Below are 27,841 nucleotides of genomic sequence, written 5' to 3'. Positions count from 1 at the left end.
CTGAGGAGAGACATGGTTAGTTTATAGTATCTTATAATTACTGGGTTGCAGAGGGTTCTGGGAGACCATGACACATTGTATCTATCATATAATCCAATAAGTATAAGATACATTATATTCTAAATTATTAAATAGAACCAAAGGGTCTACAAAATCAAAATATATAATGAGATAAAAATATGGGGACATAAATGCTTCTATAGTATGTCTTTTTCTTTTTACAGTCATCATTTTACATGTTTCTAGTTACACTTTTTTACTGGGTATGCAAAACTAAAGAAGTGGTCCCAAATTGTGATGTTTTTCCTACACTAGAGGTGAGTATAGTCACCTCAGTGATGAACGTCATATAATTTATGAGGAACTGCATGGTTTCTTCAGTCCAAGAGTGAGGATGGGCCTATGGACCATGTGGATTTCCCAGGAAACTTTAAGACTATTTCCCCCTTTAGCAACCCTGATTTATTGCCTGAATATGCACGTTGGCTCCTAGTCTCTTGGTTCTTTCTTTTCTCCATGATTGGGAGCTTGTATAACTCTCCGGAGTTGTAGATCCCTTAGGGAGTTCTGCTACTTTATAAGGTGAAATGTTAAACTCATAATTCAAACTAGGAATATCTGGGAATATTTTAGTATCCCTAAGCCCTTCCTTTAACTGTCTTAATTTTCCCATAATTACAAACAAGAGAGTATATAATTTACATGAATAATATTCTCCAAATAATACTTGATTATACATGAAATAATAAATGGAGATGTTATAGCATTATTTACCCAACAGAATGCTTTACTATTGCATCGATCCTTTAGAAAAGTGAATAGTGGGAGATGTGTGAACTAATAACATCATTAAATGCATGACAAGGTTAACATTAAGAAATTCACACTTTATTTAGCAACAAATTACATTAGTTATGAAATATAAGTAAAAACGCTCTGTAAAACTTGCATCGTGGACCATGCTTTGACCCTAGGGATGTGAGAAACTTTGCAAGTTCAAAGTCAGTCTTCATAACTTAGTGAGGACCTATGCAACTTAGCAAACCCTATCTCTAAATAAAAAAGAAAAAAATCTGAGGATGTAGTTTACTGAGTAAGTGTCTCTAACTTTAAGGAGCTCTGAAAATTTTAAATTTGCACAATTCTATACTTGTATTTCCTTATTTCTATAATATCAACTAAAGATGTTAAGAAAAATTTAAACAAATGTCCAAAGCAATTACCCATTTTCTACATTTAAATGACTTTTCCCTCCTAAATCCCAAATACTTCAGGGGATGGGCTATAGATATGAAACTTACTACCATCTTTATATTTGTCAAGGTGTGTTTGTAAATATTTTGCTGTTATCTAAGGTACACACTTTGAACAGATGCTACTCCACATTTGCTACAGATATGAGGTCAGTAATTAAAAAATGTGGGAAATTTGAATACAGTCTTGGGCACATTCTTTAGGTTTCTATATGCTATAAATCCTCCAGTGTTTTAAAAATGTTTGATCAATGGCCAAAAGCTTTGCAAAAAATTTTCCCCATCTTCTCTCACTCGTATGAATTCCGAGGTGCTGAGTAGGATGTGAACAACTATTGGAGACTCTGTCACCTATTTTATATTTATATGATTTCTGTGCTATCATATCTCTGGTGTGAAATAGTGTTGAATTACTGTGAAATAGGGTTGATTCATCCTTAAAGACATTGATGCAATGTTTTCATTGTAAAACTTATCTCAAGTATAAAATCTTTAATGTTTAGTAAGATGTGATCTTCAATATTAAAAGCTTTGCCATTCTTCACATTTATAGGACTTCTCTCTAATATGGGTTCGCTGATGTCGAGTAAGTGATGATTGTTGATTAAAATCTTTGCCACATTCTCTACATTTGTAGGGCTTCTCTCCAGTGTGGATTTGCTGGTGCTGAGTAAATGATGATTTTTGATTGAAACTCTTGCCACACAATTTACATTTGTAGGGCTTCTCTCCAGTATGAATCCTTTTGTGACGATCAAGATGTGAGATGCTATTAAAAGCTTTTTCACATTCTTTACATTTGTAGGGCTTTTCTCCAGTGTGAATTCTCTGGTGCTGAGTAAGTGGCCATCTTTCCCTAAAAGTTTTGCCACATTCTTCACATTTGTAGGGCTTCTCTCCAGTATGAATCCTTTTGTGACAATTAAGCTGTGAGATGGTATTAAAAACATTGCCACATTCTTTACATTTGTAGGGCTTCTCTCCAGTGTGGATTCGCTGGTGCTGAGTAAGTGATGATTTGTGACGGAAAATTTTGCCACACACTGTACACATGTAGGGCTTCTCGCCAGTGTGCATTCTCAGGTGCCGAATAAGATCTATTTTTTGATTAAAACTTTTGCCACATTCTTTACATTTGTAGGGCTTCTCTCCAGTGTGGATTCGCTGGTGCTTAGTAAGTGATGATTTTTCACTAAAACTCTTGCCACATACATTACATTTGTAGGGTTTCTCTCCAGTATGAATCCTGTTGTGGCAATCAAGATTTGAGTTTGTATTAAATCTCTTGCCACACACTTTACATTTGCAGGGCTTCTCTCCAGTATGAATCCTGTTGTGGCGATCAAGATTTGAGTTTCTATTAAAGCTCATGCCACACACTTTACATTTGTAGGGCTTCTCTCCAGTATGAATCCTGTTGTGGCCATCAAGATTTGAGTTTCTATTAAAACTCTTGCCACACACTTTACATTTGTAGGGCTTCTCTCCAGTATGAATCCTTTTGTGACGATTACGCTGTGAGATCCTATTAAAAGCTTTGCCACACTCTTTGCATTTGTAGGGCTTCTCTCCTGTGTGGATTCGCTGGTGCTGAGTAAGTGATGATTTTTCACTAAAACTCTTGCCACACACAATACATTTGTAGGGTTTCTCTCCAGTATGAATCCTGTTGTGGCGATCAAGATTTGAGTTTCTATTAAAGCTCATGCCACACACTTTACATTTGTAGGGCTTCTCTCCGGTATGAATTCTCTGGTAATTTTGAAGGCTTGGGTTTTTACTGAAACCTTGGCAAAATAGTTTACATATGTGGGGCATCATTCGAAGGTTTGTCCACTGGTGACAAATAAGATTTGAGCTTTTATTAGAAGTTTTGTCACATTCTTTGCATTTGCATGGCATGTCTTCTGTATGAACACTGTGATGTTGAGTAAAGTTTTTGAGTGCATTGCATTCTTCACATTGATAGTTTTTCTCTGCAGAATAAAATTTGGTGTTGAGTAAGGGTTGAAAAACTTTTTAAGGCTTTCCCACACTTTTTACATTTACAAGTCTCTCTTTCAGTCTAAATCCTCTGATACATAACAAGTTGTAACTTTTCACTAAAAGTTTTTTCACATTCTTTAAATTTGTAGAATTTATCACTATCATAGTATCTTCTGTGTTTAAAAAATATATCAAAGCATTTGCTGTCTCAATATCTTCTATACTTATAGGACTCTCTTTCTCTATAAATTTTCTTGTATTAAGAAAGCTTTGCACTGTGGTTAAGAGCTTTTTCAGATATGTTACACTGCAGGTTTTTTCTTGGCTATGAATATTTTAATGAATAATAGTTTTTGATCACTAAAGTAAGACTTTCCTACATTTTTCATCTTGGTAAATTTCCTTTAGATAAAGACTAGGATTTCTCTATATCCATAATTTTTATCACCAATATAAATATATTGGTCATTACTCAGGGTAGAGATATGGCTTTTTGTGTTACTTATAGCATTATCTATATAGTTCACTTTCCAGAAATCTGTATCAGAATTGTCATTGAGCAACAGTGGGGAAGTAAAAACTTTTCTACAATTCTTACTATTATCTATTTGGGCACAAGAAAAAATTCAACTTTTTTTTCAGAAAAATAAACATTTTATAAAGAGACTCTCAAAAGAATCACTTTTAGAAATAACTTTTCTGTGTAAATGTTTGACTGGAATTTTAAATCAGTGCTACTTTTATAATTAGCCAAGTTGAAAACTGATGCATGGACTAGATTTCAAATTTTAAACATTGCATTTCAGTTCAAAAATGGCTATGGATTTATCCTTAAAGACATATAAATCTCCTCAAAATAAATGAAATACATTGAATTTTTTTTTCAGATATTAATTTTCTCTGGTGTCTTTTGACCATAAAATTTTTATCATAAATAGGGACTACTGATTGATTTTGTCTATTATAATACAATTTTTGAACTTTACTCTCAACTATATTTTCCCATTGTTTTCCTTGTTGTATATAGTCAAAGTCACATTTTCCATATCTTCCCTCTCTCTCTCTTTTATTCCCTGCTCTGGTGAAATTTGTCGAGGTTGATGAGAAGTCATGGCTGTAATAAATAAAAATAACAAACATGTTTACTTACTGTAATGGGCTGAGTATATTTTGCAAACCTAAGAAATTACAGCAAAAAATATCATCAGCAGGGGAGTGGATTATTAAATCCAAGTTCATCAGTACTCTAGAAATATATAGATAAAATAAAAATACACACAGAAAATTATTTTGAAGATTTTCCTAATCATCTTTGTGTTCACAGTATCAAAGATGAGTACATTATTATGGAGAGTAATATAGTAGAGAAAAATACATTGTGTTACACAAAGATTTTCCTCTTTTAGAATATATTTTAAAAATCTACCAACTTTCTTCTGTTTCATTAAATTATAAAAACATAAAATATGTGAATATTTGGGAAATGTTCAAAAAGGGGTTCCTGCTTACCAACAGAAAAAAAAAAACATGGCTAAATCGACTGTAAGCAAAGTTATGAATCACTCAAAGGGAATAGTCAATTATCATTTAAAATAAGTTTACTGAACTAAACCAACACAAAAAAAACAGAATAAAAATTAGTCAAGAATTGTTAATAGTAATAATCAGAAAATGTATGTTGAAAGACTTTCTTTAGAAAACGTCTGAAAGAGTCAGGGGTGGTTGTTCATAGCAACATAGGAGGTTGAGCTAGAGCATCAAAATTTGAAGGCCAAAGTAAAAAATGCAAAGTGCTAAATCGCCCTTTATTTCTCTTTCCAGTACTAATAAACACATCTCAGAAAATAAAAAAATATGAAACATCCAAGCAGCTCAGTTTTCTCCAAGTTGTAAAAACTCAAAGTAGGTTTTAATCCAAGTTTAAAAACTCAGGATACTGAGAGCATCCAATAAAAAAAGATAAGTCACCTAGAAATGTGTAACCATATAATTGTGAAATCCTTAGTCGAATCTTCAAAACACAGGAAGGAATTCAAGTCTATCTATATTCAAGGGATGAAAGAATAAAATTATCAACCAAGACATTATATTCACAGCTACTACCTTTCAAAAGAGAAGGAAAATGAAGACTTTAAACATATAAAAATATACACACTATTCATCAACACTGGATCTGTTCTCCAAAATGTACTAAAGGTAATCCTTCATAATAAAATGTAAGTGCACATCATCATAAGTCATATAAAATTTTAAACATTTCTTGGCAAATTAATTCTATTTTATTGTAATGACAGGTCTCCGAACATGTAATTTTGCAATAGAATTTGAAAGAAAAAAGCATACCAGCAATACTGTTAATAGGCATATATACCTGTAACAAAAATATGATTTTAAAAGGACAAATAAATATCAGTTTTTTAATAAAGTGAAGTCAAGTTGATACTCATACAAAGTATGAGTACGAGATTCTTCATTATTAGATTTTTTGTTGGCAAATGCAAGATTACAAAATTCTGATCAAAACAAAACTTGGATATCTGAATTAACTTTAAATATTGCAATTGGACATAGTCTACAGGATACTCTAAATCTAAGAACACACACATAATAAAAACAAAGAGATATAATAATGACACATGCAAAAGTGATCGAACAAAACCTGGCCTGTCTAAATTATAATACACAAAACATAGTTTAAGACAGTTATAGGACATAGAAGGCATTTTAAATTAGAAATAACTTTGAAAAGAGGCAAATAGAGAAAAGGACCCTATCCCTAGGTTTTGAATTAAGAGTGAATACATTCGCTACGTACTTCATACTTCCCAAAAACACAAAGAAAACACCCAGAGGGTTGAATTAAAACAAAGAATCACTGACATACTAAGAGACATAAATGCCCACTTACTGAAAAGGGAAATAGAGTGAAGCAAAATGGTAATCACAAAGCATAAGACTTTGAAAATATTTTGAAACTACTATAGACTTATAGAATCCCTGTTCTTAATGACAAGTGGGATATTATGCTGGCTAGATCAATTTTATATATTAAAACAAAGGTTAATAAATATTTAAGTGATAGTTATTTTGTAACCAACATGGAATAAATATTTGAAGTCAAAAGTGGTAGGGATTTTCAAAAATCCCTAAATATGTGTCAGTTGATTGAACACTCTTGGGCATGCTGTTGTTCAAAATTGAAAGATTAAATTTAAAGATGTTTATACGACTTAAAGTTAACTAGAGGCTCCATGTAGTATTCGTCAACCTCCTATTGTTAAAAAAAAATTTTTTTTGCAGAGAAATCTATCCTTTAAATTGTATAAATATCCTCCAAAATACAAATAAGACTATTTGCCTGCTAAAAAAATATACTAAAAGTTAAAGCATTCAACTGTAAATGTAAACATGGAGTTAGGTAAACGGAGTTCTTAGTGAGTGTGGCAATAAGCCCTCACATCAATAGCAAATTGAAAACATTGCACACCAGTGTCGTTTGATTGTTATTCAACAGAGCCATCATAAGGGACACAAACCAAATATCCCTTGAGAAGAATGATGAGCAATATTGGAATATAGAAACTATAGAACTTTGAAGTCAAAAAATTTATTCTAATTATATATTTTACAAAATGTATGTATACTAGGTTAACTGATATGTCACAGAGAGAATACTGCAGAATTCTAGAACTTGAAAACATCTGTAAACTAAAGGAGCAGCTTTCTGAACAAAAGAGAATAGTTTTGTGATGAGATGACAAAAATAGGCCCTTGCTTTCTAGGCATTCTTTTTTTTTTTTTTTTGAGATGAAAACTTTGTAGAGATCTATTAATAAAAATTTGAATTAATTTTACTGAAATGTATATTTAAAATTTTGGAGACAGTAAGTTGTATTTTCTGGATTTCATTACAATGAAAATTAAAAGATAAAGAGAATTGCAACATTTCTCAAAGCTATATTTCAAATAATGTGGTCTTTACTTTATAAATAAGAACAAGCTCATCCATATACAAATGATGAGCATGCATGTAATCTCAGCTACTAGGAAGTCTGAGGCAAGTGAATTGCAAATTCAAGACATCCTCAATAACTTAGTGAGAACCTCTCTCCAAATATGAGTGAAAAGGAGCTTGGGGTGTAGTTCAGCATGAGAGTATCACTGTCATCAATCCCCATTACACTTATGCATAGAAAACTTCAATTTCTACATACATGGGCAGAATCAAAAGCCAATCAAGATAAAATACAAAAGTCATGGACGAAAGAGGCTTAAATTTATACAAGCAAAAGCACATATAATATTATTGGCAATACAAACATGAATCATACATATCTTAGTTTGTGAAGCAATTAACTGATATGAGGAGACCCAGTCTTTAACAGGGAACCTACTGTATATATTAAAAAAAAAACAAGCAATTTGTAAGTATCTACCAATGTATTATTTTACAAATCCTAAACTCAAATAAAACTTACACCATCTCTCAAAACAGCAGTCATTGTCCAACTTGACATTCATTCCATGGCAGATAATTTCACAGAAAATCCATTACACACATCAGAAAAAACACTGATAAGGAAATTTTAGTGAAAAAATGTACAAATAAGATTCGAGAAACTGACTTATGATAGTAATGTATTACAATGGGTGGACCTAGAGGTCTCCAGAAATGTGCAAAACATTCCTGCAAATAATAGAATAAGGGCTGGAGTTGTAGAGTAGTGTTAGAGAGCTTGCCTAGCATGTGTGAGACCCTGGGTTCAATTCTCAGCACCATATATGGATAAATAGGAAATTCATTAATAACTAAAAATATTTTTAAAATTATGGAAGAGCTGTCAGATAATATTGACACTCACAAGGCAAGGGGAATGTTTTGTTGTTAATTTGAATGTATGAAGAAAAAGCAGGATACTACATAATTTTAAAGCACAAAACACAGGACAGGTTTTTCTGATAACAAGAGAAAGAATTCAAAGCTTCTCAAAAATAATTTCTGCTGGATAATGTCTCAATGAACATTTTTGATTATAGGCTTCCTCCCCTACCTCAACTATGTCCTCTGCTATATGCGGGCCACAGGATTTGACATCACTGCATTCCTCTAAGTCAATTATACTTCAAGAGAAAGATATATATCTTGCCACCAAAAGAAAACATTAATGGTGAAAGTAAACATTAACATTTTCTTGTCAGCACCAAGAACTACCCCATCTTCTTTATTGAAAGCATAAATCTGCAACACATTCTTGTGGAGAAGTTCCCAAAAGATATACCTCAAGGGAAGAAAATTAAATAATGATTATTAGGAATTTTGAAGGAAAGTTATGCTCACCCACAAAGACTAGGTTGCTGTAGTTCTCCAACATCACTTCTCTATATAAATTCTGCTGGGCAGGATCCAGGCATTCCCATTCCTCCTCAGAGAAATCAATAGCGACATCCCCGAATGTCAATGGCTCCTGAAAAAAAATTGTTAGAAAAATAGAACATGGATCAAACCACTATTCAGTTTTTAATTTGAATTAAGAGTTTGTAGAACTGACTGTCATGTAGGAAAGTGACTTTAATTATGTAATAAGATACTTTCCATTATCCAATTCAGAGGAAAATACATGAGTCCAAATACAGTATATATATACCATATCAGAGTGATGTGAAGGATATATACCATAACACAAGCACTGAATAAAAGCCAAACTCCTAACTTTTGTGTCATCAGTGAATGTGAAATTTGGCAGAAATACCAGATGCAAATCAGACATGTCAAAGATATTCTCATAAGGTGATTGTGTACAAGGGAGAAAAAAGACTGGTTAAATAGCTTTTGAAAACAGTCTTGTTCCTATTCTCTCTGCTTTCTATCCATGAGATAGATTGAGATCCCCAATACAATTAGTTTCAAGTATAATCCATGAAACATTCCCAATGTGTAAAATATTCATAAAATATTAATGTTTGGAGGCAGGTAAAATGACACTTCCACCTCGTGAAAAGACAAACTTGAAATATTTCAAGTTCTATAAGCAGTTCAACGAATGAATCAATTTGGTACAATAGAATGAACAATGGGTCACAGAAGACTTCAAGGAGGAGATTAAAAAATTCTTAGAGGTAAACAAGAACACAGACACAACATATCAAAAGCTCTTGGACACCATGAAAGCAGTACTAGGAGGAAACTTCGTTGCATGCAGTTCATTCCTTAAAAGAAGAAAAAGGCAATCATTAATCTCATACTTCATCTCAAAGCCCTAGAAGAAGAAATAAACAGCACAAGCAGTAGAAGGCAAGAAATAATTAAAATTAGAACTGAAGTTGAATTAAAAAAAATACAATTAAACCTTGACAAAATGTTGGTTCTCTGACAGACCCCTAGCTAGGCTACTTAAGAGAAGGAGAGAGAAAATTCAAATTACCAGCATACATAATGAAAAAGGCAGTATCCCAACAGACACCTCAGAAATAAAGAGGATATTTAGAAATTATCTTGAAAATGTATACCACAATAAAATAGAAGAAATTGAAGGCATCAACAAATTTCTTATGTCATTTGATGTGCCCAGATTGAACCAGGAAGACATACACAATTTAAACAGACCAATATTAAATGATGAAATACAAGAGCCATCAAAAGCTTATCAACCAAGAAAAGCCCAGGCCCAGAAGGATACAATGCCGAGTTAAACAAGACCTTTAAAGAAGAAATTCAAAATACCAATATTCTTCAATTTATTTCAGAAAATACAGAAAGAGGCAGCACTTCCAACCTCATTCAATGAGGCCAATATCACCCTGATTCCCAAACCAGGCAGGGACAAATGAAAGAAAGAAAACATCAGGCCAATATCTTGAATGAACATAAATTCAAAAATTCTGAATAAAATTCTGCCAAATTAAACACAAAAACATATTAAAAAGGGCGTGCACGAAGATCAAGTGGGGTTTGTCCAGGAATATAGGGTTGGTTCAATATATAGAAATCAATAAAGGTAACTCATCACATCAATAGACTTAAAAATAAAAATCATATGATCATCTCAAGAGACACAGAAAAGCCATTTGACAAAATAGAGCACCCTTTCATGTTTAAAATATTAGAAAAACTTAAGATAACAGGAACATACCTCAACATCATACTGGCTCTCCACATTAAGCCTAAGGCCAACATCATTCTAAAGGGAGAAAAACTGAAGGCATTCTCTCTAAAAAGTTGAACAAGACAGGGGTGCTCTCTCTCACCATTTCTATTCAACATATTTCTTGAAACACTGGCCAGAGCAATTAGACAGATGTAAGAAATTAAAGGAATAACTACAGGAAAAGAACTTAAATTAGCACTATTTGCCGACAATACGATTCTATACCTAAAAGACCCCAAAAGTACCACCAGAAACTTCTAGAACTAAAAATGAATTCAGCAAAGCAGCAGGATATAAAATTAACACACATTAAAAAAAGGCATTTCTGGATATCAGTGACAAAGCCCCAAGAAAGAAATAAGAAAACCTACCCCATTTACAGTAACTTCAAAAAAAGAAAACATTAGATACTTGGGAATCAACTTAATAAAGAGGTGAAAGATTTATACAAGGAAACCTACAGAACCTACAGAAAGAAAGAAATCAAAGAAGACCTTAGAAGATGGAAAGATCTACCTTACTCTTGCATAGGCAGAATAAATATTATCAAAACGACCATACAAGCAAAAGCACTATACTAATGGAATGCAATTATGAAAAACTCCCAATGACATTTCTCATAGAAATAGAAAAAGCAATCATGAAATTCATCTGAAAAAGAGAGAAGCCCAGAATAGCTAAAGCAATTTTAAGCAGGAAGAGCAAAGCAGGTGGTATGACTATACCAGTCCTTAAACTATAAGACAGAGCAATCATAACAAAAACAGCATGGTATTGGCACTAAAACAGGCTGGCAGACCAATGGTATAGAATAGAGGACACATAGACTAACTCACAAAATTACAATTATCTTATATTGGACAAAGGTGCCAAGAACATGCATTAGAGAAAAGATAGCCTCTTCAACAAATGGTGCTGTGAAAACTGGAAATCCATTTTCAAAAAACTGAAATTAAAACCCTATCTCTCACAATGCACAGAACTCAACTCAAAGGGAATCAAGGACCTACAATTTAAATCAGAGACTCTGCATCTAATAGACAAAAATGTAGGCCATAATCTTCATAACATGGGGCTAGGCCGCCCCAACTTCCTTAATAAAATGCCTATAGCACAAGAATTGAAACCAAGAATCAAAAAATGGGATGGATTAAAATTAAAAAGTTTCTTCTCAGAAAAAAATCTGAGGTGATCAGAGAGCCTACATCCTGTAGGCTCACACACCAGATAGAGAACTAATGTCTAGTATATAAAAAACTCAAAATGCTAAGTACCAAAAAAAAACAATAATTTAACCAACAAATTGGCCAAGGACCTGAACAGACACTTCTCAGAAAAGAATGTAGAATCAATCAACAAATATTTTAAAAAATGTTCATCATCTCTTGCAAGTAGAGAAATGCAAATCAAAACCACTCTAAGATATCATATCACTCCAGTCAGAATGGCAGCTATCATAAAGAAAAACAAAAATTGTTGGCAAGGGAAAAGGCACACTCATACACTGCTGGTGGGACTGCAAATTGGTGAAAACAACATGGAAAACTGTATAGAGATTCCTTGGAAATCTGGGAATGAAAAAAACAGTTTACCCAGCTATTCCTCTTCTCGCACTATTCTCAGAGGACTTGAAAACAGCATACCATAGAGTCATAGCCATGTCAATGTTTATAGCAGCACAATGCAGAATAGCAAACTGTGGAGCCAACCCAGATGCCCTTCAGTGGATGAATGGATAAAAATATGGTGCATATATACACAATACAATTTTACTCAGCAATAATAAAATCATGGCAATTGCAAGTAAATGGAGAAGTGAAGTGAGGCTAACCCAAAAAATAAATTTTGAATGGTTTCTCTGATATAAGGAGGCTGACTATAGTGGGGTAGGGAGAGGGAGCTTAAGAGAAATAGATGAATTCTACATAGGGCAGAGGGGTTGGAGGGGAGGGGAAGAGGCAGGGGATTAGCAGTGATTGTGGAATGTGATGACACCATTATACAAAGTACATGTATTAAGACCCAAAATGGTGCCAACGTACCTTATATAGAACCAGAGATATAAAAAATTGTGATATATATGATTATTACGATTTGTATTGCAGAAAGAAACGAGTACATATATAATGGCATAAATTAGCATGAATATACTTTCTGTACAGAGATATGAAAATTTGAGCTCTATGTGTGTGATAAGAATTGTAATGCATTCCACTGTTGTCGTGTATTTAAAAAAATAAATTTTTTAAAAAAAAGGTATTGAAACCCATTGGGGAAACGATAAGCCTACATGGCTATATATCTTAAAAACAGACCTGAAAGGGAAGACGCATGAACAACATGAGAAACCAAGAAAGAATGTACCCCAAACAAAGATGTTACATTATTAGAATCCATGGTCAGAATAGCAGGATAAATGGGAGAAGGTACACAATTTTCTGTGAATTAAAGGATGATATGAGAGCAAATACAGGCAGCAAAGGATTATTTTGATAAATAGTTACATAAGCAAATACAGAAAGCAAAAGATTCCTTCAATAAGGACATAGAGATTTTGAAAAAAAAAAAACAGAGATTCTTGAAATGAAGGAAACAGTAAACCAAATTAAGAACTCAATAGGAAGCATCTCCAACAGAATAGATCACTTGGAAGACAGAACCTCTGACATTGAAGGCAAAGTATATAATCTTGAAAAAATAAAGTTGACCCCAGTGAAGATGGTGAGAAACCATGAGCAGAAGATTCAAGAATTGTGAGATAATATGAAAAGACCAAATTTACAAACTATTGGTATAGATGAAGGCATAGAGGTCTAAACTACACTAATAGACAATCTATTCAATGTAATAATACCAGAAAAATTTCCAAACATGTAGAGTGAATTGGGAAATCAAATACAAGGATCGTATAGGACATCAAATGAACAAGATCACTACAGGTCTACACCAATGCACATCATAATGAAAATACCTAGGATACAGGAGAAGCAGAGCATTTCAAAAGCCACAAGAGAAAGGAATCAAATTACATATGGGGAAAACCAATCAGGATCTCTGATTTCTGAACTGAGACGCTGAAATCTACAAGATCCTGCAACAATATAAACCTAGCTCTGAAAAAAATGGATGCCAATCAAGAAGCATGCCCAGAAAAATTAAATTTTGATTAGCAATTAGATTTCGATTCAGATGTTATTTTATGAGAAAATAAAAACCTTCCATCATACACAAAATTAAAAGATTTTACAATTAGAAACCTGCACTACAGAACATCCTTGGCAAATATTCCATGAGGAGGAAATGAACAACAATAAAAAATCAGAAAAGGGTAGTATCACTCTAAAGGAAAAAGCTATCAGAGAGAAACTGACTTAGTTAAATACCAAAAATAAACAAAAATAACTGGGAATACAAATCTTGTCTCAATAATTACTCTGAAAGTTTAGTTCCAACTCAGCAATCAAAAGACAGGCAGACTGGATTTAAAAGACCAACAATATGCTGCCTCCAAGAGACTCATATCATAGGAAAAGACACCTACAAACTGAAGGTGACAGGTTGGAAAAAAAATATCACTCAGGCTGGGGCTGGGACTAAGGCTCAGTGGTACAGCACTCGCCTAGCACATGTGAGGCTCTGTATTTTATCCTCAGCACCACATAAAACTAAATAATAAAGGTATTGTGTCCATATACAAAAAAATAAATATTAAAACACATACCACTCACGTGGACTTGGAGGCAAGCAGGGGTTTCCATTCTTATATCAGATAATGTGGACTTCAACTGAAAGTTAATCAAAAGGTATAAAGAAGGACACTACATTCTGCATAAAGGAACCATACACCAACAAGACAGAACAATTATAAATATACACACCCCCCAAAACAATGGAGCATCTATGTTCAAACAGACGCTTCTCAAGTTTAAGGGCCAAGTAGACCACAAGACAATAATTCTGGGTGACTTTAACACACCTCTTTTACCACTGGATTGATCTTCCAAACAATATCCAGACAGAAACTATGGAACTCAATAATACAATCAACAACTTAGATTTAACTGACATACATAGAATATATCATCCTTCAACAGGTGAAGAGACTTTCTGCTCAGCAGCAAATGGATCCTTCTCTAAAATAGACCATATGTCATGCAAAAAGCAACTCTAAGCAATACAGAAAAGTAAAGAAACTACCCTGCATTCTATCAGATCATAATGGAATGACATTAGAAATCAATAATAAAAATAGAAGCTACTCCAACACCTGGACACTAAATAATATGCTAGTGAATGAACAATGGGTTGCAGAAAACATCAAAGAGGAGATTTTAAAATTCTTAGAAGTGAATGAGGACACAGATACAATATATCAAAATCTCTGGGACACTATGAAGGCATTACTAAGAGAAAAGCTTATTGCATGGAGTTCATTCCTTAAAAAAAGAAAAAGTCAAATAAATGACCTAAAATTATATTTCAAAGCCATTGGAAAAACAATTAATCAACACCAAAAACAGTAAAGAACAGAAAATAATTAAATCAGAGGTGAGATCAATGAAATTGGAACAAAAGAAGCAAATAAAAATTGACAAAGTGACTGGTAATGGTACCACCATATGACCCAGCTATCCCACTCCCTGGTCTATACCTAAAGAACTTAAAAACAGCATACTACAGGGACACAGTCACAATGTTTTTAGCAGCACAATTTACAAGAATTAAACTGTGGAGCAAACATAGATGACCTTAAGTGGATGAATGGATTAAGAAAACGTGGCAGTTCTACACAATGGAATATTACTCAGCAATAAAAGAAAATAAAATCATGGCATTTGTAGGTAAATGGGTGACATTGGGGAAGATAATGCTAAGTTAGCCAAACCCAAAATAACAACTGCTGAATGTTTTCTCTAATATAAGGAGGCTGACTCATAGTGGGGTAGGGAGGGGGAGCATGGGAGGAAGAGATGAATTCTAGATAGGACAGTGTGGTGGGAGGAAAAGAGAGGAGAAAGGGATTAGCAAGGATGGTGGAATACAATAGACATCCTTTTCCAAAGTACACGTATGAACACATGAATTGATATCAACATACTTTATATACAGAGATATGAAAAATTGTGCTGTATATGTGTAGTAAGAATTGTAATATATTGTGCTGCCATATATTTTAAATTTTTTTTTAAATTTTGAAAATGAAAAGTTGGCTCTTTGAAAAACAAATACATTTGATAAAACCTTATCCATGCTACCGTAGAGAAGGAGAGAAATACTCCAATTCCTAAAAATCCATGATGAAAAAGGAAATATCACCATGAACATTAGAGAAATACAGAAGATAACTACAAATTATTTTGAAAATTTGTACGGCAATAAAACACAATAAATTGAAGTCATCAACAAATGTCTAGAATCATGTGACTTACTCAAACTGAATAAGTTAAACAGATAATTTTCAAGCAATGAAATAGAAGATACCATCAAAAGCCTACCAACCAAAAAATAAATAAATAAAGCCCAGGACTCAATAGATACAAGACCTTCAAAGAAGAACTAACACCAACACTCCTCAAATTATTCTATGAAATATAAAAAAAGGGAGCACTTCCAAACTTACTCTATAAGGCCAATATCTCCTTCATTCTAAAATCAGACAAACACAAAAAAGAAAGTGTACTTCAGACCAATACCTCTAAAAAGCAGAAGCAAAAATTCTGAGTAAAATTCTGGCAAATAAAATACAAAAACATATCAAAAAGATGGTTCATCATGATCAAGTGGGATTCATTCAGGGATGCAAGGTTGGTTCAACATACAGATATCAAAAAATGTAATTCATCACATCAGTAGATTTAAAGATAAGAACCTTATGATCATCTCAACAAATCAGAAAATCATTTGACAAAATACAGCACCCGTTCATGTTCAAAACACTAGAAAAACTAGGGATAAAAGGAACTTCCCTCAACATTTTAAAAGCTCTCTATGCCATGCCTCAGGCCAAAATCATTCTAAATGGAGAAAAACTGAAGGCATTCCCTCCAACATTGAAACAAGACAGGGATGCCCTCTCTCACCACTTCTATTCAATATAGTTCTTGAAACACTGGCCAGAGCAATTAAACAGATGAAAGAAATTAAAGAATAAGTATAGGAAAAGATGAACCTAACCTAGCACTATTTGCTGATGATATGATTCTGTACATAGAAGACTCAAAAACGCCACTAGAAATCTTCTAGAACTAGAATTCAGCAAAGTAGCGGGATATAAAATCAACACCCATAAATGAAAGGCATTTCTGTATATCAGTGACAAATCCTCTGAGACAGAAATGAGGAAAACTACCCCATTCAAAATATCCTCAATAAAAAAAGATACTTGGGAATCAACAAGAGGTCAAGGATCTATGCAATGAAAACTATGCAACACTAAAGAGAAATCAAAGACCTTAGAAGATGGAAAGATTTAACTTGATCTTGAATAGGCAGAATCAATATTATCAAAATGGCCCTACTCCCAAAAGCACTCTACAGATTTAATGCAATTCTGATCAAAATCCCAATGGCATTCCTCATAGAAATAGAAAAGCAAACATGAAATTTATCTGGAAAAATAAGAGACCCAGAATAGCTAAAGAAATCCTTAGAAGGAAAAGGGAGGCAGGTGGCATTGCTATACCAGACCTTAAACTATACTACAGAGCCACAGTAACAAAAACAGCATGGTTCTGGCATCAAAAAAGGCTGGTAGACCAATAGCCAAGAATAGAGGACACAGAGACCAACCCACAAAACCAAAATTATCTTATTTTAGACAAAGGTGCTTAAAATATGCACTGGAAAAAAAGAGATCATCTTCAACAAATGGTGCTGGGAAAACTGGAAATCCATATGCAACAAAATAAAATTGAATCCCTCTCTCTCACCATGCATAAAAGTTAACTCAAAATGGGTCAAGGATCTAGGAATTAAACCAAAGACTCTCCAAAGAGAAGATAAAGTAGGCCTTATCTCCATCATGTGCGATTAGGCTACAGCTTCCTTAATAAGACTCCTATAGCACAGAAATTAAAACCAAAAATCAACACATTGGATGAATTGAAACTAAAGATTTTTATCAAAGGAAAAAAACAATAAAATAGAGAGCCTACTTTCTGGGAGCAATTTGTTACCTTTCATACACCAGATAGAGCACTAATATCTAGGGTATATAAAGAACTCAATCGTCTTAACACCAAAAAATAATCCAATCAATAAATGGGCCAAGAACCTGAAAACACACTTCTGGAAGAGGATATACAATCAATCAACAATTATATAAAAAAATGTTCATCATCTCTAGCAATCAGAGAAATTCAAATTAAAACCACTCTAAGATACCATCTCACTCCAGTCAGAAGGGCAGATATTATGAAGACGAACAATAATAGGTGTTGGCGAGGATGTGGGGGGAAAGGTACACTCATACACTGCTGGTGGGACTGCAAATTGGTGCAGTAAATTTGGAAATTAGTATGGAGATTCCTTGGAAATCTGGGAATGGAACCACCATTTGACACAACTATTTCTCTTCTCAGACTATACCAAGAAACAAAAAGAGCACACTACAGGGACACAGCCAGGTCAATGTTTATAGCAGTACAATTCACAATAGCTAAACTATGGAGTCAACCTAGATGCCCTTCAGTGGATGAATGGATAAAAAATGTGGCTTATATACACAATGGAATATTACTCATCATTAAAAAAGAACAAAACCATGACACTTGCACGTAAATGGATGGAGTTAGAGAAGATATTGCTGAGTGAAGTCAGCGTATTCCCCCCCAAAAAAAATGCCGAACATTTTCTCTGATATAAGGAGGCTGAAACATAGTGGGTTAGCGAGGGGGAGCATGGGAGGAATAGATAAATTCTAAATAGGGCAGAGGGGTGGAAGGGAAAGGGAGGGCACAGGGGATTAGCAAGGATGATGAAATGTGATGGACATCTTTATACAAAGTTCATGAAAATTTGAAACATGAAAAATTGTGCTGTATGTGAAATAAGGATTGTAATGAATTCCACTGTTGTCATGTATTTAAAAAAATAATAAAACCCATAAAAAATCATGATCTAAAGAACATCTAAAAAAGAAAGAAAGAGAAAAAAATAAAAAAATAAAGAAAGAAACTGACTGAGATAGGATGCATTTGGTGCTACATACCTGACATATCCAGTGGTCTGGAGGCTGAGGCAGGGGGATCACAATTGTGAAGCTTATCCTAGCAACTGAGTGAAACCCTGCCTAAATTTAAAAATAAATAGGAAGTAGTAATTTTTAAAAATTAAGAAAAAAATAAATTTTTTAAATAAAAATTTTAAAAGGACTGAGGATAGTGTTCAGTAACAGGGCACCCTGGTTCCAATCCCCAGTTTCACAAAAGGAAAAAAAGAATGAAAAAAAGTCTTTTTCAAAGTTACAAAAAAAAAACATTTTTAAATTTATAAATTGTATATATGAAAACAAAAATTCTATTCCTCAAATGACTCCATTAAAGAGAACAAGGAGAAGTGACAGATGAAAGAAACCAATTGCCTCACCTTTAACCAAACTCTTCTAAGAAAGGAGAACAGAGACTACAAGAGAAACACAGGCAAGAGCCATGAAAAGCCCCTTCAAATAGCAGGTATCTAAATGACCCTTCATCACAAAGCAATCAACGTCTTAAGAAAGGAGGGACTGCACCATAAAGTCACATTGAACAAAAATTGAGACAGTGTTGAAGAACATGTGGGTTATCATGAAGGTCCACAGAAACAGATGTGGACCCTACAGCACCTGTTCATATGGAGACACAGCACACTCCTCCAGAGCAGAGACCCAGGGCCTGGTGACAGAGCATGTCCATTTGGTAATAGATAAATAATAAACTACGGAAAATAACCATTTCTGGCAATCACCCACATTTTGTTTGCCATATTTCATACAGTTTGACAAATACTAGAACACCATGTCAGTTTTATATAGCTGTCACATAAATGTCACATTTCACATATGAGCATACTTAAATAATACATCTGCAGAATTTGAAAAAAAATACAAATACAGATCAGCACATAACAGACTGAATTACACATCCTGGGTATAGATGATAGGACTCCTCATTATACAGAGGACAGCTCCGCTCAGGTTCATCTATGACAACACCCCATCAAAATTTCACGATGGTTTCCTTGTAATTGAAGAAGGGACCAAAGCAAACAGTTTGAAAATTCTCCTGGAAGGTAGAATAGATATGAAATTAGCCAAGAATTCTGAACTCTAAGAGCAAAAGAAGGAGCTATCATTACCAGGCACTAATGCATGTTATAAAATTATCATATTGCAGAAATTTGAGGACCAAAAAAACTCACAAAGTAGAAATTTCATAGATGAATCCATATGTATGTAAATGTCATTTTTATTATGAAGTGCATTGAAAAGGCCTAGATAAATGTGACCGTCTCCAGCAGAGAATTTGATGTAAATGAACTGGACAACCCAACATGAAGGGTTGTCTGGGAACTGGAGGTTCAGAGCACTGGTAGGGCTTGGTTGCAGGACGTGCGTGGTACTGAATTACTCTCCAGCACCCCAGAGAAGCACATATTGAGTAGGATTATGTTTCAAAATTATACCAGAATAGGAGGCTCCTGGATTCCCTTCACACATGGATACAACAAATAAACACCTACTTCTGTTTTGAGTCCCTCTTAAATAAAGTTGTAATGGACTGAGAGACCTATGCATTGGACCACTCAGAAAATCTCTACCATCTAAAGGGCAGGCAAAGTTGGGGGACACGTGGGCATTAGTCCTGCCTTGAGCAATGTGCCACATAATTGGGACAGAATACCCCCATCCAGTGTCACCCACTTAAGAGGAAAACTGATTGGCATCACAAATGAAGCACATGGGAAACGAAATGACTTGTAGCTGGAAACAGAATTTGTCTGGTGCTCATAGAAGAAAGAGCTGGATATACACAAGTATCAGGATGAGAGAAAGCGGGTGATTTTCAATGGCTGTGGAGGGTCATGTGCTTTATCCATGGGACAATTGCAGAAGGGGAGTGAGATCAAGGGTCCCAGTTTATCCCTAGAAGGGATTTGCAGCATGATCTGCAAACTGTGGCTGCTAACAGGTGAGCTCCTCCCTAGCCAGTCTCTAAGGGTATACATGACAAATGCAGTCCACCCAGCAGCCCTGCCTGAGCCCTCTCCCCCCTAACTCAGTAATAACTCCAGGTCTAGCCAGTTCTTTCTGGAAGAAGGATCTCCAGGCACTCAGGGTCCCCATATTTTTCCCATCTCATAGACTGGATCCTAACCCACCAAGCTTTGGGAGCAGTGGCAACTGTGCATGTGCATATCTCAGAAAGGAGGGGCTTCACATTAGTGTGCAAGCACTTCCCTGGACTATGATCCCCCCTCCCAGGAGGGAAGCAAAAGCTGTCAAAAGCACAGCTCCCTGTTTCTTTCTGGAATAGGCTCACACCACCTTCCTGCAGTTACCACAGGCAGCCTGGGTTCTAACCAACTGCATCAGGAATTCAGCCCCCAGCCAAGTAGGACAGCTTCTCAGTCTGAGTGCAGCTGTGAGAAAGGCTCCTATCAAACAGTCAAAGGAACCAGTCCTCCAATGACATGGATATGGAGAAAGAGACCTGCTCATAAAAGGCTAGAATATAAGCTCAGTGCATCCATTTTCAAAAACAGCATGGAGTTCTTTAAAAGCTAACAGAACAACAACCACTCTGGATGCATTTCCAAAGGAACTTGAACCAGTGTGTTCATAAATGGCTGCATGCCCATCGCTGTTCCAGGATCCACAGGAGCCAGGACGAGGGAACATCTGAAGTGGCTTCTGGATAAGGAGACTCCTCCCAGCTGCAGGGCCATCACCTACTCCCCTGTGAAACTACTTCCCCTAAATGCACCTGCTCATAGGTCAACAGGTGGCTAATATGCACCAGACGCTCAGGAGACCTCAGATGTGCCAGGTGTGGGATCCTCGTGTCAGGCAGAGCCAAATCAGGACCAGGAAAATATCACAGAGGGCATGAGACCCCTGGGACATGCAGTCCACAGGGGGACACTCAGCCCAAAGACATTCTGACAAGGTGTCTGGCCTGGCAGTGGAAGGGAGAATACACATGCACAAATACACACACACACACACACACACACACACACACACACACACAACTCACACATTTTTTCAAATGTCAAGTGGTTTTGGGTGTACTTTTCTCTTATGTAAAATGCTCATAAACAGAAAAGAAAACCTTTGCTTCTTATTTTATTACATTGGGGACAGGGGACTGGAATTTGAGGAATTCATTGATACATGTTTACAGGTTTCGTCTGGGAGACGGGGTTCTGGATCTGACATTTTTCTTCTCTTACATTTAGAACATTCAGGGGGCCCCAGGCAGGAGGGCCACCCCTGTAATCCCAGCCACTCAGGAAGCTGAGGTATAATTGCAAGGTCAGACTCAGCATCTCAGCATCTGTCAGGAGATAAATGATAGAAAGTACGAGGGATGTAGCCTTGTGGGAAAGGACCTCTGCATTCAATCCACTATGCTCCCCATGCCCCCCCAAAAGAATGAAAACCTCAGGGGTGAGAAAAACCTGAGACCCCTGCAGATCCCAGCCCCCTTGGGTAGAAAAAGGGCCCATGAACTGGTGATTCTCTCGGTCCCAACACTCTGAAATCCACCACAGAAGAAATTCAGGGGGATGACTTGAGCTGCCAATTTGTACAGGAGATACCCATTTGTTCAATAATGAGAATAAAAAGAATTCAACATCTTTAGAAACCCGAGAAATGTAAAATAAAATCCTATCAGAGACAAAATTAAATAGTATCAATGATGATAGGAAACAAAAGAATTCTAATAAACTGAAAGAGTTTAGGTGCTTCTTAACTCTTTGTAGAAACTGTTTTTCTAATAAAGACACATGATAGACCCCCGCCGCAGGGACTTGCTGAAATCAGTTCATAGGACCAGGATGATACATTACTAGTCATGGTACATTCAGCTTAAAAATAGTATAAAATACCATGGGTCAGTTTTACACGGGTGCCATATTCATGAGGTATTACGTATAACTCTGATGCACTAATAAACAATCAAGCATGCTTTACTCTTAATGGAAGCATCCAGTCCTAAAATTCATCCACAAAGTTAAATATATGTAAACTTAACCAAGAAACTTTTGAATTATAAGAGAAAAAAAGTTATTACCTAACATGTACATTGTGGAGCTGTACTGTTACAATTATCATCTAGGAATCACGACGTCAATAAAGTCCACCCATGAACCCACGTGGATGTGGAAATCCTATACTTAAATTGCAACGGAAAAGTCATTATCAATCCAACCCTAACAAGGCCAATCTCAGCAACTTAGCTAGACCCGCGATCAGAATAAAAACTAAAAACTACCAGGGACATGGCTGAGTGGTAAGGCACCCTTCTGTTAACTACAAAACAAACAAACAAAAAAACTCCACAAAACTAGCTCAGGAATAAGCGAGGTCCCTGTTCACTGCAGCTCCCCTCCTGCAGGAAAAGGGTGTTTGGAGATTGGAATTTTTTTTTTTTGGGGGGGGTACCTGGCATTGAACTCAGAGGCCCTCAACCACTGAGCCCCATCCCCAGCCCTATTTTGAATTTTATTTAGAGGCAGAGTCTCCCTGAGTCTCTAAGTGCCTCACCCACTTGCCTAGGCTGGCCTTGACCTCGAAATCCTTCTGCATCAGCCCCCTACCCGCAGCCACTGGGATGACAGGTGTGCGCCATCCCCTGGCTTGCAGTTGATTATTGGTTCCACCTGTCAATCACCACAACCCAGGAAGACGCTGGGCAGCCAAGCTCACCTGCCACTTAGGACTGGAGCAGGGGCTGAGGCTACCCCAAGAGATGGGGAGGCTGGAGGGGTCTCCGCCACTGTCACGCTCTCCACCCGGCTGGCCATGGAGACTGAGGGGCGCTGTCCCTAATGGGCTTGGGCCTGTGGATGCGGAGAGTCCCCGGAGTCGGGGTCGGCCAACTCAGGTTCCTGCCACTGTGGGTCCCACCTGATGGCCTCCCTGCCCCGCCTCCCTCCGGAGCCTCCCTGTCCAGGCACCAGGTGCCACTGCACACTCACCATTTCCTGGTGCCCAGCAGACAAGCCTGCCTTGGGTTGCTTCAGCCCCTGCATGGCAGGGCCAACCAGGATCCCGGGCACCACGAAGCCTGGAGGCCAACTGCACAGACCCGGGAAAAATAAATCCCATCCCGAGCGCGGAGGCCCGCCCCCTGTTCTCTGGCTGCGCACAGGTTTGGACAGCGCTCAGCATGGGGGCTTCTGATTGGACAGGGCATCAGTCAGTCTCCGCTCTCCCCAGCCTGAGCCCCCTTCTTTTTGAGTGACAGTGGCAAGAAGGAGGCCAGAATGGCAGGGTTTGGGTGCAGCTTTTTTTCCTTTCTTTTTGGGGTCTGGGCATTGGATTAGGGTTGGGATGACCAGAATTCTAAGTTCTGTTGGGTTTTGATGTTAGGAAATTGAAGTCATTTCTTGAAAGTTTCACCACCTGGGCCTCCTCCTATTATAAGACTACCCAGAGCGTTCTAGGGAGGCTGACTTGTCCTCTGTTCATCTGTGCAAAATTCTCCAAGCAGAACTGGCCTTTCGCCCTGTAAAAACTGTCCAGTGCATCACGGCCATCACTGGTGGAGGCTCATGGGGGGGAGGGGGGACGGGGGGGGGGCTGGCAGGCCCCTTGGAGGAGGTTCTCACCGGGTTGGCAGCCTGAGAGCTGATGTTCCTCCAGCTGAGTTGAATCTATATCTGGAACCCACATTGAGCTGGAGGCAGAGTAAGGACATCAGCACAGAAGAGACCCCCAGAGAGCAGACCTGGGTAAACCCCAGCTGCATCCGGACTCCCTCTCCCTCTGGCCACTGGGGCTTGAATTCAGAGGCCTCGACCTCTGAGCCCCTTCCCCAGCCCTAGCTTGAAGTTTAGAGACAGGGTCTCACTGAGTTGCTTAGCACCTTGCTTTTGCTGAAGCTGGCTTTCAATTCACCATCCTCCTGCCTCAGCCTCCCTAGACGCTGCAATGACAGGCGTGTGACACTTTTTTTTCTTTTTTTCTTTTTGAGAGAAATACCTGCGGTGGCAACAGGATAACAGCCTTGCACAGATCAAGGCCATCCTGAGTGCTCTCCCTGGTTCCCACCAGTCCCCTGGATCCCAGGAAATGGGATCTTGCCTCGTCCAAAAACCAGAGACCCCCTGCCCAGGTGTGCATCCTTATATCAGCTGAATACTCTGCACTTGACAAAAAAAGAAAGAAAAGAAAGAAGACAGACCCTTCCTGCTTGTCTTGATGCAAACAAAGCCAATGTGTTTCCAAAGCGAGCTCTGGTCTTGTCCCCCCAATTCAGTGGTGCAAAAAGTCACGTAATACAGAGAAGACTTCTCATTAAGGGGGGCTCCAGGGTCTGTCTATTAATGAAAAACAATTTGGGTTTGATTGGGAGTCCAGGAAAGCCAATTCCAGGTTTTCCTAATTTGGTAAATAACTCCGTAGATTCGAATGCACCCTGCTCCTCTCTGCCTTAATTAATCATGGAGGCCTCGAGGTTACCTGCCCTCTGGGACCCCAGCTCTTGCAGATAAAAGCGGGGGTGGGGTCCTTTGTTCTCCATGCAGCACCCTGAATCTCCACTGCGATTTAGAAAATTCTGTAATGTACCTAAATTTGGACCATAGGACCAAATCACACTCCTCATCCGAGTGTGATTTGGTCCTATGGTCCTGTTTAGTATGTTTTATGTTTTTCTATTTTGTTGGTTCTTCTTAGTTATACATGACCATAGAGTCCATTTTGGTAAAATTATCCAAGCATAAAATATACATTATTCTCCGTAGGACCCCATTCATGTGGGTGAGCATGATTTGTACTGTATTCTGGATAAATGCCATTTTGACTTGAGTGAAAGGGAATCTCAGTGCAGTTTTAATTTGCATTTTCCTAATTGCTAGATACATTGCCTTTTCAGTATTTATTTTTTAAAATATATTTTCTAGTTGTAGTTGGACCCAATACCTTTAATCTATCCATTTATTTTTCTGTGGTGCTGAGGATGGAACCCAGTACCTTGCATGTGCTAGGCAAGCACTCTATGGATGAGCCCCAGTCCCAGCCCCCATTTTCAGTATTTTTGACTTTTGTTTCTCAGTAACAACAGACTAGGTCTTTGGGGAACAAGTTTTGCTGCATTTGTGAATTGGGAACATTTCTTTTGAAGAAAGACTGAGAAAGTCAAGGCACATGCCCAGGATTACAGGGATGAGCAGTACACAGTTGTCTTTCCCAGGATGAGGAGAAGATTATGTGGGTGAGAAGAGGGAAAGAGCTGGGGACACTTTTGGGCCAGAAATTCTCCTTCCTCAATGAGGGAAATTATTCTTGCTGTTAGTTTTCTTAACCCAAATGAAAGATTTTCCTAAGCTACCAGTGCCACTAGATATAGGTCCCTGGATGGAGCTCAGATTTGTCTTGAGAGGCAAGGAAAAGTGAATAACTAACCCAGTGGTTCCAATACCAACAAGCTAAACCTTGGGCTCCTTGGGGGCAAAACCCTGGGTTTTCCCAATAATTAACAATCCAACAGCACCCGACACCCAATTAATGGGGGACTGAGAATTGGATCAGTGGGTGTGGGAGTCTGTAGGTGGCAACCTGCAGGAGCTTGCCTCTGGGTGCATTCCTTGCATCTGGGAGGTTTTTCAACACCAATGAGATAAACAAAGTGGTGAGAACACTGGCAAAACCCTCTGCAATATTCTAGCCAGGAAAATTCATGAGCACTTTAAAAGCATCTTAATGTTTACCCTCAGTCAAATGTGCCTCAATCCGAATGAAATCATTTGAAAAGAGTTGTCAACATGAAAAGTTTCTGAAATCTGCTGGTTTGTGGATCACTGCAAATCCATATGAGTCCATGGCTAAATAAATAAGTAAAAATAGAAATCTAATAATTAGCATTCTCTTAAAACTTCTCTCCTTAAAACACTGCCCTATTTGCTTTGATAACTAAATGATCATTTAATTATTCCTCTAGCAACACTTGAGGTCCATAAAGAACTGTGGAACACGTCTGGTTAAGGCAGAAATGTTGGGATACCAAGAAGAAAGTTACTCTGAACCGCAAAGGAAAAGATTCATAAATCACCAGAATGCAGGAATGCCCACAAAAACTTGAAATTAAAAACAAGGGACTTGGGTTGTGGCTCAGTGACAGAGATCCTGCCTAGCTCCTGTGAGGCACTGGGTTCAATCCTCAGCACCACATTAAACAGAAATGTGTAAAATAAAGGTATACTGTCCAAATAAAAACTATTTTAAATAAATAAAGATCAGATTTAAAATAAAAAAGAAAAGCAACTCCCTGCATTGGAGCATTTCTCCTAGACCAGCTTCCTGGACCCCCATATACTAGCATGATATGAGCAAGCTTAGAAAAATGGGTGAGAAATTACAGAACTCTGCTCTGGCCCCATCTCTAGTCCAGCCTCACTTAAATGTCCCTCTTCAAATAGCAACACCTCAGACCACGTATTTGCTGTCTTACCCTTTAGGGCTTTCTCACGTTTTTCCTTTTTGCTTTTTGTGGTGCTGGGGATTGAACCTGGGACCTTGTGCACGCAGGGCAAGCACACTACCAACCTCACTGAATCCCTGGCCCCTCACGTTCTTTCCTGAATGTGCATGTGTTTTCTAAATAGGTCTGTTCAGGCACCTGACAATGATGAAGTTGTTTTCTCCTTTGAAAACCAAGGAACCTTCTTTTTCTGAGCTGATGTCCCTCTCTCTCCCTGAAATCCCTTCCCACTACACAACCTCACACAGCAAAAGTCAGACTTGAGCTTTGGAATTGTGTGGGGTTTTTATTGTTTTGGGTCTGATATCACATTCATCACTGGAGGGAGGTAACTAGCAGCCATGCAGTTTTTTTAATAAGCAAAGGACAAGGTTTGGTAGCACATGTCGTTAAGGCCAGGAATTTGGAAGGCTGCTTCAGGAGGATCTCAAGTCTGAGGCCACAGTTGGCCTCTTAGCAAGACCCTGCCTGAAAATAAAATATTCAAAGTTCTGACACTGGGTGAGTCTTCATGAACAATGAAGGGTCAGAATTCCTGTTTCAACAGTCTCCCCTTAGTATACTGTGTATAGGTGTGTGACTGTTACCTTCCAACAGGACCTAGAGCTGTTGCTGGTGTCCACCTGTATTAATAAATAGATCAAATGAAGTGAGGAAATAACTAAAGCAATAAAAGATCTGACACTGTAGCTGGTCGTGATCCCAGGGACACAAAAGTTATGTTGTGTTTCTTGGCTCTTGTGTTCTTGCAAGAGGATTTTAGATA

At 37.3% G+C, this 27,841-nt stretch overlaps 1 protein-coding gene across 1 annotated transcript; it reads right to left on the bottom strand.

The window, feature by feature from the left end:
- Positions 1-1,775: 1,775 nt before the first annotated feature.
- On the bottom strand, positions 1,776-8,611 carry LOC144374580 (uncharacterized). The gene is made up of 2 exons (XM_078037336.1): positions 8,588-8,611; positions 1,776-3,005 (listed from the first exon to the last, which is right to left on the bottom strand). Exons 1-2 carry the CDS (start codon positions 8,609-8,611, stop codon positions 1,776-1,778), a joined length of 1,254 nt encoding a protein of 417 aa, XP_077893462.1.
- Positions 8,612-27,841: the final 19,230 nt, after the last annotated feature.

Source organism: Ictidomys tridecemlineatus, unplaced genomic scaffold, assembly GCF_052094955.1.
Source record: "Ictidomys tridecemlineatus isolate mIctTri1 unplaced genomic scaffold, mIctTri1.hap1 Scaffold_751, whole genome shotgun sequence".
NCBI classification, from domain to species: domain Eukaryota; kingdom Metazoa; phylum Chordata; class Mammalia; order Rodentia; family Sciuridae; genus Ictidomys; species Ictidomys tridecemlineatus.
This window is presented reverse-complemented; position numbering and strand designations above follow the sequence as displayed.

Bases quoted from the DNA above. Each gene is read 5' to 3' on its own strand.
- LOC144374580 (XM_078037336.1), bottom strand. From the start codon at position 8,611: ATGTTGGAGAACTACAGCAACCTA. The intron at 3,006-8,587 runs GTCTTTGTGGGT...CAAAATTACCAG, and splicing joins TGGAGAACTACAGCAACCTA to AGAATTCATACCGGAGAGAA.